Source organism: Siphateles boraxobius, unplaced genomic scaffold (assembly GCF_051911475.1).
Source record: "Siphateles boraxobius isolate OS27281-9 unplaced genomic scaffold, OSU_SipBor_1 1, whole genome shotgun sequence".
Taxonomy (NCBI): domain Eukaryota; kingdom Metazoa; phylum Chordata; class Actinopteri; order Cypriniformes; family Leuciscidae; genus Siphateles; species Siphateles boraxobius.
Window position 1 is genome coordinate 23907346 of NW_027508699.1, and position 11343 is coordinate 23918688.

The 11343-nt window shown below is 34.6% G+C and overlaps 1 protein-coding gene across 1 annotated transcript; it reads left to right on the top strand.

Moving 5' to 3' along the window:
• Positions 1-88: 88 nt before the first annotated feature.
• Positions 89-7540, top strand: tcea1 (transcription elongation factor A (SII), 1). The gene is made up of 10 exons (XM_077230003.1): positions 89-276; positions 839-901; positions 991-1096; positions 1458-1557; positions 1720-1865; positions 6107-6163; positions 6308-6462; positions 6565-6711; positions 6793-6864; positions 6975-7540. Exons 1-10 carry the CDS (start codon positions 202-204, stop codon positions 6981-6983), a joined length of 930 nt encoding a protein of 309 aa, XP_077086118.1. The 5' UTR covers positions 89-201; the 3' UTR covers positions 6984-7540.
• The last annotated feature ends 3803 nt before the right edge of the window (positions 7541-11343 follow it).

Genomic DNA, 11343 nt, shown 5'->3' on the forward strand with positions numbered 1-11343 from the left:
TCCCGATTAGTGTTGCCTGGGCTTTACGTCGATGAGTAGTCAATGGGTTGATTAGTGATGTCTGGGCTTTTCATAGAAACGCCTTCCTGCCAGAGCTGTGTGCTGGTTTCGCCGCCGGTTAAGTGGTGTGTTCGTGTGTGGTTCTACGTTTTGAACATATATACTTTGTTTACATTTAAATTTTGCAACTAATCATAAATAATGAGTAAGAAAGAAGAGGAAGAGATCATCCGGATTGCAAAGAAGATGGATAAAATGGCACAGAAGAAGAACGGGGTGAGGTGTTTTGTCATGAATGAATTCCCTGCCTCGTACTAGACGAGGCTAACGTTACATTGATACATAGCAAGCTAACCGCTACATATTAAGAAGAACTAATTTCATAATCTACAGCGAAACTGGCGAAGTGTCGTGTGAATGGATTTAGTGGTTAATGTTCAAGTATGTGCAGTATATAGTGGTTTACTTTACTGGTTAAGAAACTCAACGCTTAGCGGGAAAGTTAGCAACATTAGCCGCTGTTAGCGCGGATAAATACACGGGGTCAGTCAGCGGGAGGCAGTAATGCAACTGATTTCATATATAGAATACAACCTGGATAACGACTCTTGTTTTATTATATACTTTTATAAACCAATTGAACGCAAGGTTTTATCCAGAGTGCGGCAGTGAAGTGAGTAAAAGTATGATCAATTGCTAAAGTTTGGCTACAAAGTGACTTCTATTGACGTCTACTTTATCATGCGCATGTGTTATTAAAGTTCCCAGACATTTTATTGGGTCTATTAAAGCATCATAATAAAGTGCATTTTGTAAGTCGTATTTTTATTATTATTAGGTTGGTGCACTGGACTTACTAAAGGAACTAAAGAATATACCCATGACCCTGGAGCTTCTGCAGGTATGTTTACCTTGTTTACTGCACGCCGTTCTCGCTTCAGTACTCGGGCATATGTAACGAGATATTTCCTCTGCTTTTCTTATAAACAGTCCACCAGGATCGGGATGTCTGTCAATGCCATCCGCAAACAGAGCACAGACGATGAAGTGACCTCATTGGCCAAGTCCTTGATCAAGTCCTGGAAGAAGTTGCTCGGTAAATAACATTTGACATATTAATGTAAATGTATGTGTGAAAGTATGTATGTATGAAGTTACTCTGAGGTTCACACAGGTGAGTGACTAAGCAAGTGTATTTCATCACATAAATTATGACCATTATCTACTAATGTTTGATAACCAGACTATGTCCAACTATTGAATGGCTTAATTTACAACCTACTATTTAACAATAATATAAGTTACAATGGGTTTTTGTTGTTGTAATACCACTAATTGCCTGTATGTGGTAGCAACTGCAGGTTTCCTTTTGTACGATGGCCCAGATATACATATGATTTCTGATCATTTGTAGCACTACACTTATGAAATGACTAAAGAGTGTTTTTGACATCCAGATGAACCTGCTGCGGATAAGAATTCTGAGGAGAAAAAGAAGGAACGCACAACACCAGTAGTCTCACCATCTCAAGCCAGTCCGGAGCCCAGAGAAGAGAGGTACCAACTACAAGATTTAATGGTCTTGAGATTATCATAAAATTAAATAATCATATCTTAATCTTTGGATCTTTGGCCCTAAATAAGAATTTATAATTCTAACTCTGGCTTGCTTTTTATTACTTTTTCCTCTATCTCTTTATTTCGTATCTTCTCTCTCAGCTCAAGCAGTAATTCTAGCAGTAAGAGCGAGTCTGTCGATGTTACACCAAACACGTTGATAGCCACTTTCCCACGAGCACCAGGCACATCTGACTCAGTCCGTATCAAGTGCAGGGAGATGCTGTCAAGTGCTTTGCAAACAGGAGGCAAGTCATGGCAGGCAATTCTTCTGCACACACATTTTTCTCCTTACTAAGTTAGCCTAGAGTGTCTTGTCAAGAGTATTTAGTCTTGTTACTAATGTTGATATCTTTCTGAATTATAAGTCATACATTTAGACTTGAATGAATGTTGCAAAATACATGGAATATTCAATTAACAGTTATTCAGTAGTTATTAGCGATTGATGATAATTGGTTTATTAAATGTTAAATTATTAATTTAGTAATTATTAAGTTTGTGTGTGATTTTTAGAATAAAACATTAAACAAGAAAATTTAAAGCAATTGTATTTCAGTTAGATCTGAGGTCTGTATACTTATGCTTCATATATATACATTTGTAATCGAAATTATTCAACCCCCATTGCCAATCAGGTTTATTGGTAAAATATACAGACTTTCAGCTGTTTGCAATGAACAAATCAAACAGAAGTAATTGAAATGGCTCAACACAACAAATGTTTCAAGTGATTTTCCCAAATTTAACTGAAATTGTAACTTAATGACTTCCGTGGCCTCAAAATTATTCAACCCTCTGAATAAAATCCCTCTCAACAGCACAAATTTGCAAAACAGGTGTTGTCTCAAACACACCTGATGCGATGAACAAATCCATCATTAGTAGCACCACGTTTGTTTGAGCTAAAACACATGAAATATTTGAACTGGCTAGGTTTGTTGAGTGTCACATCACGTTTGTCTGCATGTTAGAAATATGGCTAAGTCAAAAGAATGGTCCAAAAAATTAAGAGAAGATAATGTTCCTAGAGACACAGTTGGAAGCATAGTTCACAAGTTCAAAGTTAAAGGAACCTAGGTTACACTACCTGGCCAGGGCAGAAAAAGGAAGCTATCAATGGTTGCAACCAGATTTCTGAGAAGGCCAGTTTAGAAAAACTCTTGAGTGACGGCAGAAGACCTGCAGCAAGACTTGGTGGCAACAGGCACTGAGGTTTCAGCTTGCACAGTAAGGCACGTACTAAACTCATGCGATTTCCATGCCAGAACTCCAAGACATACACCACTACCCAAAAGCACAAGAAAGATGCTCAAAATCATATAAATAAGCTACAGAAGTTTTGGAATTCTGTTTTGTGGACCGATGAAACAAAAATGAAACTATTTGGCCCTATGGATCAGCGCTATGTCTGGAAGGAGAAGAATGAAGCATATGCTGAAAAGAACACTCTGCCTACAGTTAAGTATGGTGGTGCTCGGTGATTCTCTGGGGCTGCTTTGCATCCTCTGGCACTGGAAACCTGCAGCGTGTGAAAGGCAAGATGGGTTCATTAAAGTATCAGGAAATCCAAGGCGAAAACGTTGTGCCGTCAGTGAGGAAGCCGAAGCTTGGCCGTCATTGGACCTACCAACAGGACAATGATCCCAAGCATACCTCGAATTCCACCTAAGCTTGGTTGCAGAAGAAGTCCTGGAAGATTCTACAGTGGCAATCACAGTCAACTGACTTGAACCCGATAGAAAATCTCTGGTGGGATTTAAAGAAGGAGGTTGCAGCACGCAAACCCAAGAATATTACTGAGCTGCAGGCCATTGCTCACGAGGTTAAGATTCCTCAGAAACGCTGCCAGAAGCTGGTGTCTGGCTATAGATCTCATTTGCAACAGGTTATGATAGAAAAAGGGTGAGACTGCGGAAGTCATTTAAAAGTTACTGTTGAATTTAGGAAACATTTCAATTACTTCAGTTTGATTTGCTCATTGCAAACAGCTGAAAGTCTGTAAATTTTGCCAATAAACCTGATTTTCAATGAAGTTAAATAATTTCAATTACAACTGTGTATATATATAGGGGTGTAACGGTACACAAACATGATGGTTCGGTACGTACCTCGGTCTTTAAGTTACGATTCGGTACGGGTTTGGTACAGCAAGTGGAAGTAAACTAAACAGAAGTTGATGTTTTTTGCAAATGTGTCTCTGTTTAAATAAATTCAATTATTATAAATTTTCTTAAGGATAAAAAAATATATCTTGACTAATGCTGTAAACTATATAGGGAGCCCAAGTTAATTACATAATAGTATAATATTAAAGGTTAAAAATAAAAACAAAGCCCAAATTATTAAATTCAGTTGCTATTTATTTTTAGATATAACCAACACTAAAAAAATAATAAACATGTACTCTAAATTGCACATAAGGCAGGTTTTGCTTCTGAATCTAATTATAAAGTTAATTTCCTAATCCAATTTATTTTTGAAATATAATCATTTACACAGTGGCTGTCATAACTTGTTTTCATGACAAATTTATTTAAATATTCATTGAATAATAAAACCATTTACTAACAGGTTAAATAAATATAATGAATATGCTAATATAGTGTATATACGAAATGCTTCTTTCTAGAGTTCATTTCTCTAGTGAACAAACCTGCTGTCGGCACTAAATGCCTGAAGTAAAAGTAATGGAACGTGAGATATTATTCTCAAGCAATTTTATTGATATCTTTCTGCAGTTGAGAGATGTAAACATACCGATCTTCGTCTCTTCTTCTTCTGCGCTTTTTACTGGTAGCAAACAGCGTTGCATTACCGTGCACGCCCCCCTCCTGGATTGGAGTGTGGATCATAGACATAATAAATACATAGACGGCCTATTGGTCGCTTTGGAACGTTGCTGCGATACGTCAACGTGTCCGCCATATTGCTGAGGGCAAGACTGCGCTGTAAACAAATGCAAGTAAACGGGTGAGCTGTGGGTTTTCTGGATAAAAGCAAAAATAACATTTACATTTATCAACCTATTTCGATGGTTTGTACCTGGTGTACAAAAAGTTCCATCTCTAGTTATTTAAAATCTCGATAGTTAGACTTATAAAATATTTTTTTCATAAGTACTTGTCAAAGCTCAGGATTGACTCTTGGATAAGAATTGTGAAGACCCCCATACTGAGATATAATTACATTTTCACATTAAATGAAATAAAGTTTTCTTATTGTGGAAAAAGCATTTTCTGTGTTTAACCCGATTTTAGCTTTTCTTGTGCTTAGAATTGACCGCCATTGAGAAAATGAAACAAATCGGCAAATACAAATCACACCGGCAGGCTGCTTTCTGTATTTTTATAGCACTAAAATTATAGATATTTACAGATAGATACTCCAAATATACAATAACAAAGATAACTGATGGATCCTTTATGGTAATACACAGGATATGGTACAACTACAGTGCAATGCAAATAGTAAATATTAGATAAAGTGAGAAGTAATAGTAAATAGTACTATAGTTTAGTGTATAGTCAATAAAATAAAATAAAAACGGTATACAGCAAATTAAATAGTAATGAATAGTATAATTATAATATCAGAAGTACAATAATATAATAATAATATATTGATAATAGCATATAGTTTATGTATAATACTATAATAATAGCAATAGAATATGAAATATCAATGACAGAATATAGACAATAAAAAATAAGTGAACTAGTGAATAGTACAATAATTTAACAGCATAGTTATAATAGATTGATAATCGCAAGTGGTATATTATAATAACAATAATAATAATATTAGCAAATACAATGTAATATCAATTGCAGAATAATATAGACTATAATAAAAATAGTAAATTAAATAGTGACTAGTACCTACCGGAAACGAGTACTTGTCATAAAAGTTGGTTTTAAGCTAAAACTATTATATAAATCATGTCAACTCATGTCTCAACTTTCACAGCTAACTTCTCACAAAGTTAACTTGCGACATCGCTAACTATTTTAGTCTGACTGAATCCGGTGGCCAACTAACGTTACATTTACTAATTATATAATGATCAAATACAACCAGAAACAAATGTTCAGTCTTGCTTGTGAAAGGTAATTCCCAGAGACCTTTTTTCAATTGTGCGGCGATTTGTACAGCCCCGAGCGGCAAACAAAGGGGGAATTTTAATCAATTCCCATTATGAGAGTTAGGGTAAAATTGCCCTCCCCAATATGGCGGTAGTATTGACGTACGATCAAGCGCCCAATAGGGTGTCTATGTATTTATGTCTATGGTGTGGATCGCCTGTGACTGACTGTATTCGTTGTGAAACTGCATTTTACGTCCGTACGGTTTGGCACAAATACATGAACCGTTACACTCCTAATATATATATATATACACACACACACACACACACACATGCATTGTGTAAAATACAGAGTTTTCTTGTTTTTAAATGTTTGAAGTGTTTTGTCTTTTTTTGTTTCAGATGATCACATTGCGATTGGCGCTGATTGCGATGAACTTGGAGCTCAGATTGAAGAATATATCCTTTTAGTATTCATCCTCAAAGTTATTATTGCTATTGAAATGTGTAAAGTCTGATTATTAATTTATAAAAATCCTCCACATATTATATATATCATATTTTATATTACATTTTACTTGTATTTCCTTGACCAACTTACACGTATCTTTTCAGAGTTTAAAAATACTGACATGAAATACAAGAATCGTGTACGAAGCCGTATCTCCAATCTTAAGGATGCAAAGAACCCCAACCTGAGAAGGAACGTCCTGTGTGGGAATGTGAGCCCAGACCGCATAGCAAAAATGACAGCAGAGGTGAGTAAACAGTGACACGGTAGTCTATTCACTTTGCCTTTTATAATAGTTAGAGGAACATGTTCTCTCAGAGGTGACCGTGTGGAAATCTAAATCCAACAGGAAATGGCAAGCGATGAGCTGAAAGAGATGCGTAAGAATCTGACCAAAGAGGCAATCAGGGACCACCAAGTGGCCACTTCTGGGGGCACCCAGACTGACCTGTTCACTTGTGGGAAATGCAAAAAGAAGAAGTGTACATACACCCAGGTAACCAGACAGTGTTTTCTGAATATCTGTGTAGTTGATTTTTATAAATGCGTTTTATAAACACAAATCTTTTTTTATTAGGTTCAAACTCGAAGTGCTGATGAACCGATGACAACATTCGTCTTCTGCACTGAATGTGGAAATAGGTGGAAGGTATGCGTTTCTTTTGATGTTTTCTATTGTTGTGCCCATTGATAACTTAATATTACCTACAAACATTATGTATTTATTTAACTGTGTCTCTATTAAATCTATTTCCACAGTTCTGCTGAAGTTGGGGGTTGTTCTCTTTGTTTGGAGATGTAGCTGAATTCCAGGACCACGCTTCTGTATCATTGATGACAATTCAATGGCGCATCTGATGTACAAAGGCCACAATAGATCCCATCAACTGTTTGTTTTATTATAATGGTCCACAAACTCATGTCCTGTGTTTTAACTTGACGTTTAGCTAGGCCGTAGGCCTTTGGACTATGATCAATGTTGTCGGATTTCTGTTTTCTTTTACCATCACTTTTTATATACGTAGATAAACATTTTGACAACATTCGATAGTTTAGATAGTTTTGCTTTTCCCTAATGAAAACTAGTCAAAACTATTTAATTTTTCCTTTACAAACCTACCCATTTTAAAATAAAATACTTTAAGTCTGTTTGCTTTTGGTAACGGCTCAAGAATTATAATTTTTTTTACCTTGTTTATTTGGAAGATACTTTTGAGTCTCTTTGTCACTCACTCTTTGAATTATACATATTTATATGCATGATCTACAAATTTTTACTGTGTACATGGCTTTTACTTTCAGGAGTAAAATGTTTTAAAGATTGATGGCGAGTGTGATACATCATTTTAACAAGACGGCACATTACACATTTGAGACGATTGTCAATTTTTATTTTATTACTCTTCACAAACATAATTTATAAGCAAATGGATAATCTTAAAATTAAGGTCACCGTATTGGTTCTTATTGGGTGTTATTATTTTGAGGTTTTGGCAGTTAATGTAAAGATCCTTATGTTTCCTTTCAAGATTTAATGATAACAGGTCAGCGCCAATAGCCTCGTGGGCAGCGCGCCGACATATAGCGCAGTTTCGCTTCAGGCGTCCCGCCTCGTGGACCTCTCTCTCCCTCCAACTTCGCTTCCTGTCAATTAACTGTCCTATCGTATCACAATAAAAGGCAAAAACGCCAAAAAACAAATCTAACAAAAAAAAAAGATGTAATGATAACAGAATTATCACTTTTAAAAAAGTAATTAAAACTAATGCTTTTGGATTCAAGTATTTTTTGGTTACACTTTATTTTAAGGTGTCTATGTTACAGTGTAATTTTACATTAAACACTGAGTAATAATAATTAACTACATGTACTTACTATAGGGTTAGGGTTAAGATTAGGCTTTGGTTTAGGGTTAGTAGCATGTAATTATGCATAATTTATTGTTATTACTCTAGTAACTTGTGTAATAAGGACACAAAATAGAACGTTACCATTTATTGGTTTAACGGATTGTTTAGTTTGGTAGAGTTCATGGTTGCTCTTTTTTTTTATGAGGACAATTTCTCAAAGAAAAAACTAGGCAGGTTAAAGTCTTGCATTCACCATTAACCCTTTGATGCACGAGCTATGCAAACCCCTTCTAATGCACAACATGAGTCTAAAAAGACCTGTATTCATTTCCTATGTAATAGGTGGCTTTGACAGTTACAAATTTTAAAATCAAAAAGGCGAGAAAAAAAGGACCCTAAACTCTTAACACATAGTACCATTTCAGCATATGAAGGCTTGTTCAAGACGATACGGTTCTTAATAGAGCTTTTAGGCCTATTACATTTAAATAAGCTTTAAAACCCCATCTTTTTTTAGTGTAGCTAACATTAGCTAGCTAGAATAGAATATGTCAACGGCTAGCTAGCTAATAGTATTGGACATGTTTCTCTTTCTCACAAGTAATTTCTCACTAGGATTTCATGGTCAAGGTAACCATAGCCTAATATTCAAATATTATGTCCAGTTATCTTATACAAAATATCAAATATTTAAAATAAAATAAGACTTGCATCAAATATTCAAGGCAGCTGTGTTGAGTTGTGAAATGTGTGGCAGGTGAATAGTATTATGTAATACTATAGTAATAGTATTTATGCAGTAATTATGTTTCTACTTGGAAAAATGTGCAAATATCAAAGGTTTCTATATGGGTCATTTTTGACCCATGTATATAAAATTTATGTAGAAATACAAAAACTGTGTTTGTTTATTAAGTAAGAAAGGAAACATAAATGTAAATATTTAATGAATATCTGGAATAACAAATGATAAAATACATATATTTTAAAGATTCAGCAAAGAAACACTCAGCTGACTGAAATAACATAGGAAATGCATATGGGTCATTTTAGATCCATGTATGTAGAATTGATGTAGGAATTCAGAAACTGTTTTTGTTTATAAAGTAAGAAAGGAAACATAAACATAATGATTTGTGGAAATCAAAAACAATATATTTAATGAAAACCTGGAATAACAAATGATAAAATACGTATATTTTAAAGATTCAGCAAAGAAACACTCAGCCATGACTGAAATAACTTAGGAAATGAATACGGGTCTTTTTAGACCCATGTTGTGCATTAGAAGGGTTGCGATACAAAAACATTTTTTTATTCAAAAAGTAAGAAAGGAAAAATAAAAATAAGGATTTGTGATAATCAAAAACAAGTTAATTGAAGAACACCTGGAATACTGAATGATTAAATTAATTTCTTGCAAAGATATAGAAAATAAAAACTCAGTCGGGTCATTTTAGACCCATGTTGTGCATCAAAGGGTTAATAAATTAATGATGATGTGTTGTAAAGAAAAAACAGCTTCATATCTGATCAGTCATGGCAATGTTACTTATGACGTCGGCAATCAATACAAAGTGGATAGTACTTGCCATTTGAAGGTAGATGATATCACTCAGTTTTGTGAATTTCTATCGCTCTCTTTTCAAATGATTTTGCTGTAATACTCACTGCCGCCTTGATGTCATAACAAGCCCCTTGCATTAGCAATGTCTCATCTGAATAACAAACAACCCTTTGGTGGTTGTTCTTGACGTCCTTTTGTGCATATGGAAAACAGGAGGTGATGGTTTATCTCATCCTAAGACCACTGCATCTTTGCTCATCATTTACAGTAATTTAAGATGTCAAGGAGAACAGCTCGCCCATTCTTTAATAGGAAAAGATGTTTACATTATGAATGCTCTTTATGGATACGCAAACTTTGCTCTTAGAAATGGCTAAATGGGGAGGACACTTGCTTCTAGGTTCTTTTGTAAGGTTCCCAGGTGCATCCTCTCCAGAGCAGAGAGAGTGAGTGGGCAGCACTGTTACACTCCACTGTAAATGGAGACTTAACCGAAACCCCTTTGGTTATTCTTAACATTTTGATTCATTATTTACATGTTAAATGGCAAATAAAGCCTGAAATTACGTCATTGTCTGTATACTTTATTTAATGGATATATTGTATTAACATTTAATGATTATTTACAAATATTTTTGTCTTGGACAAATAAGGGCACTGCATTTTTGTAAAATTTTATTGGTAACACTACAATAAGGTTTCATTTGTTAACATTAGTTAATGTGTTAACTAACATGAACTTACCATGAGCAATACATTTGTTACTGTATTTGTTAATCTTTGTTAATGTTAGTTAAAACCCGATTTTCATTTTCAACCACAATACAACGTCTGTCCAACGTTGGAGATTAACGTCATTCTGATGTTGGATTCTGACATTAACCTAATTTTCATTTTCAATGTTGGGTTTGGTCTTCTAAATGCGAATTTTGTCATTGCTTTGGAGCACACTAGATAAAAGTAAGGCTAACATAATCATACTAAAAGCCAAAAGAAATTAAATAGGGCACTATTTGAGGGAACAGCCATTTGGATGTCCGAAACCATTGTGGATGTTATTGAAGGCACTTATTCAATCTCACATTCAATCCCACTACTGGAACTGTGTTCTAGAAATAAATTTGATATTGATATGAGGGTAGGTAAGCAGGCATAGATTCAGGCATAAGGTAAGTATTACATAGTGCATTGACATTTGCTTTTTACTTTTGATTCTTAAGTACTTTTAAAAATGAGTACTTCTGTACTTTTACTTAAGTAAAAAATCAGTCTTTACAACGTTTACTTGTAGCAGAGTAATATTTGACCAGTGTCTGTACTTTCACTCAAGGAAGGAAGTTGTATACTTTGTCCACCTGGTTAAAACAAAATAAAGCTGTTCTTTGTTCGTGTTAGTTCACAGTGTATCAACTAATGTTAACAAATTCGACTTTTGATTTTAATAATGTATTAGTAAATGTTGAAATTAACATTAACAAAGAATCTGTAGAAGTATTGTTTATTCTTCGTTCATGTTAAACCTTACTGTAAAGTGTTAACATTTTATTTTTGGAATTTTCTGGCTTTATTTATAGAATAGTATTGGTCAGTTTCATAGACAAGGCTTAAACTTGTCCCAGACTAAAATGCATGTTTGAGCTGTTTTAATTGAAAGAAAATTGCACTGACATATCTAAAAATATGTCAATGCCATCGTTTTGTCTCAAGATGC

Coding starts and splice junctions, on each gene's coding strand:
- tcea1 (XM_077230003.1), top strand. CDS start 202: ATGAGTAAGAAAGAAGAGGAAGAGATCATCCGGATTGCAAAGAAGATG. Junction 6,164..6,307: donor TGGAGCTCAGATTGAAGAAT/ATATCCTTTTAG, acceptor ACCAACTTACAC/GTATCTTTTCAGAGTTTAAA. Junction 6,712..6,792: donor AGAAGTGTACATACACCCAG/GTAACCAGACAG, acceptor TTTTTTTATTAG/GTTCAAACTCGAAGTGCTGA.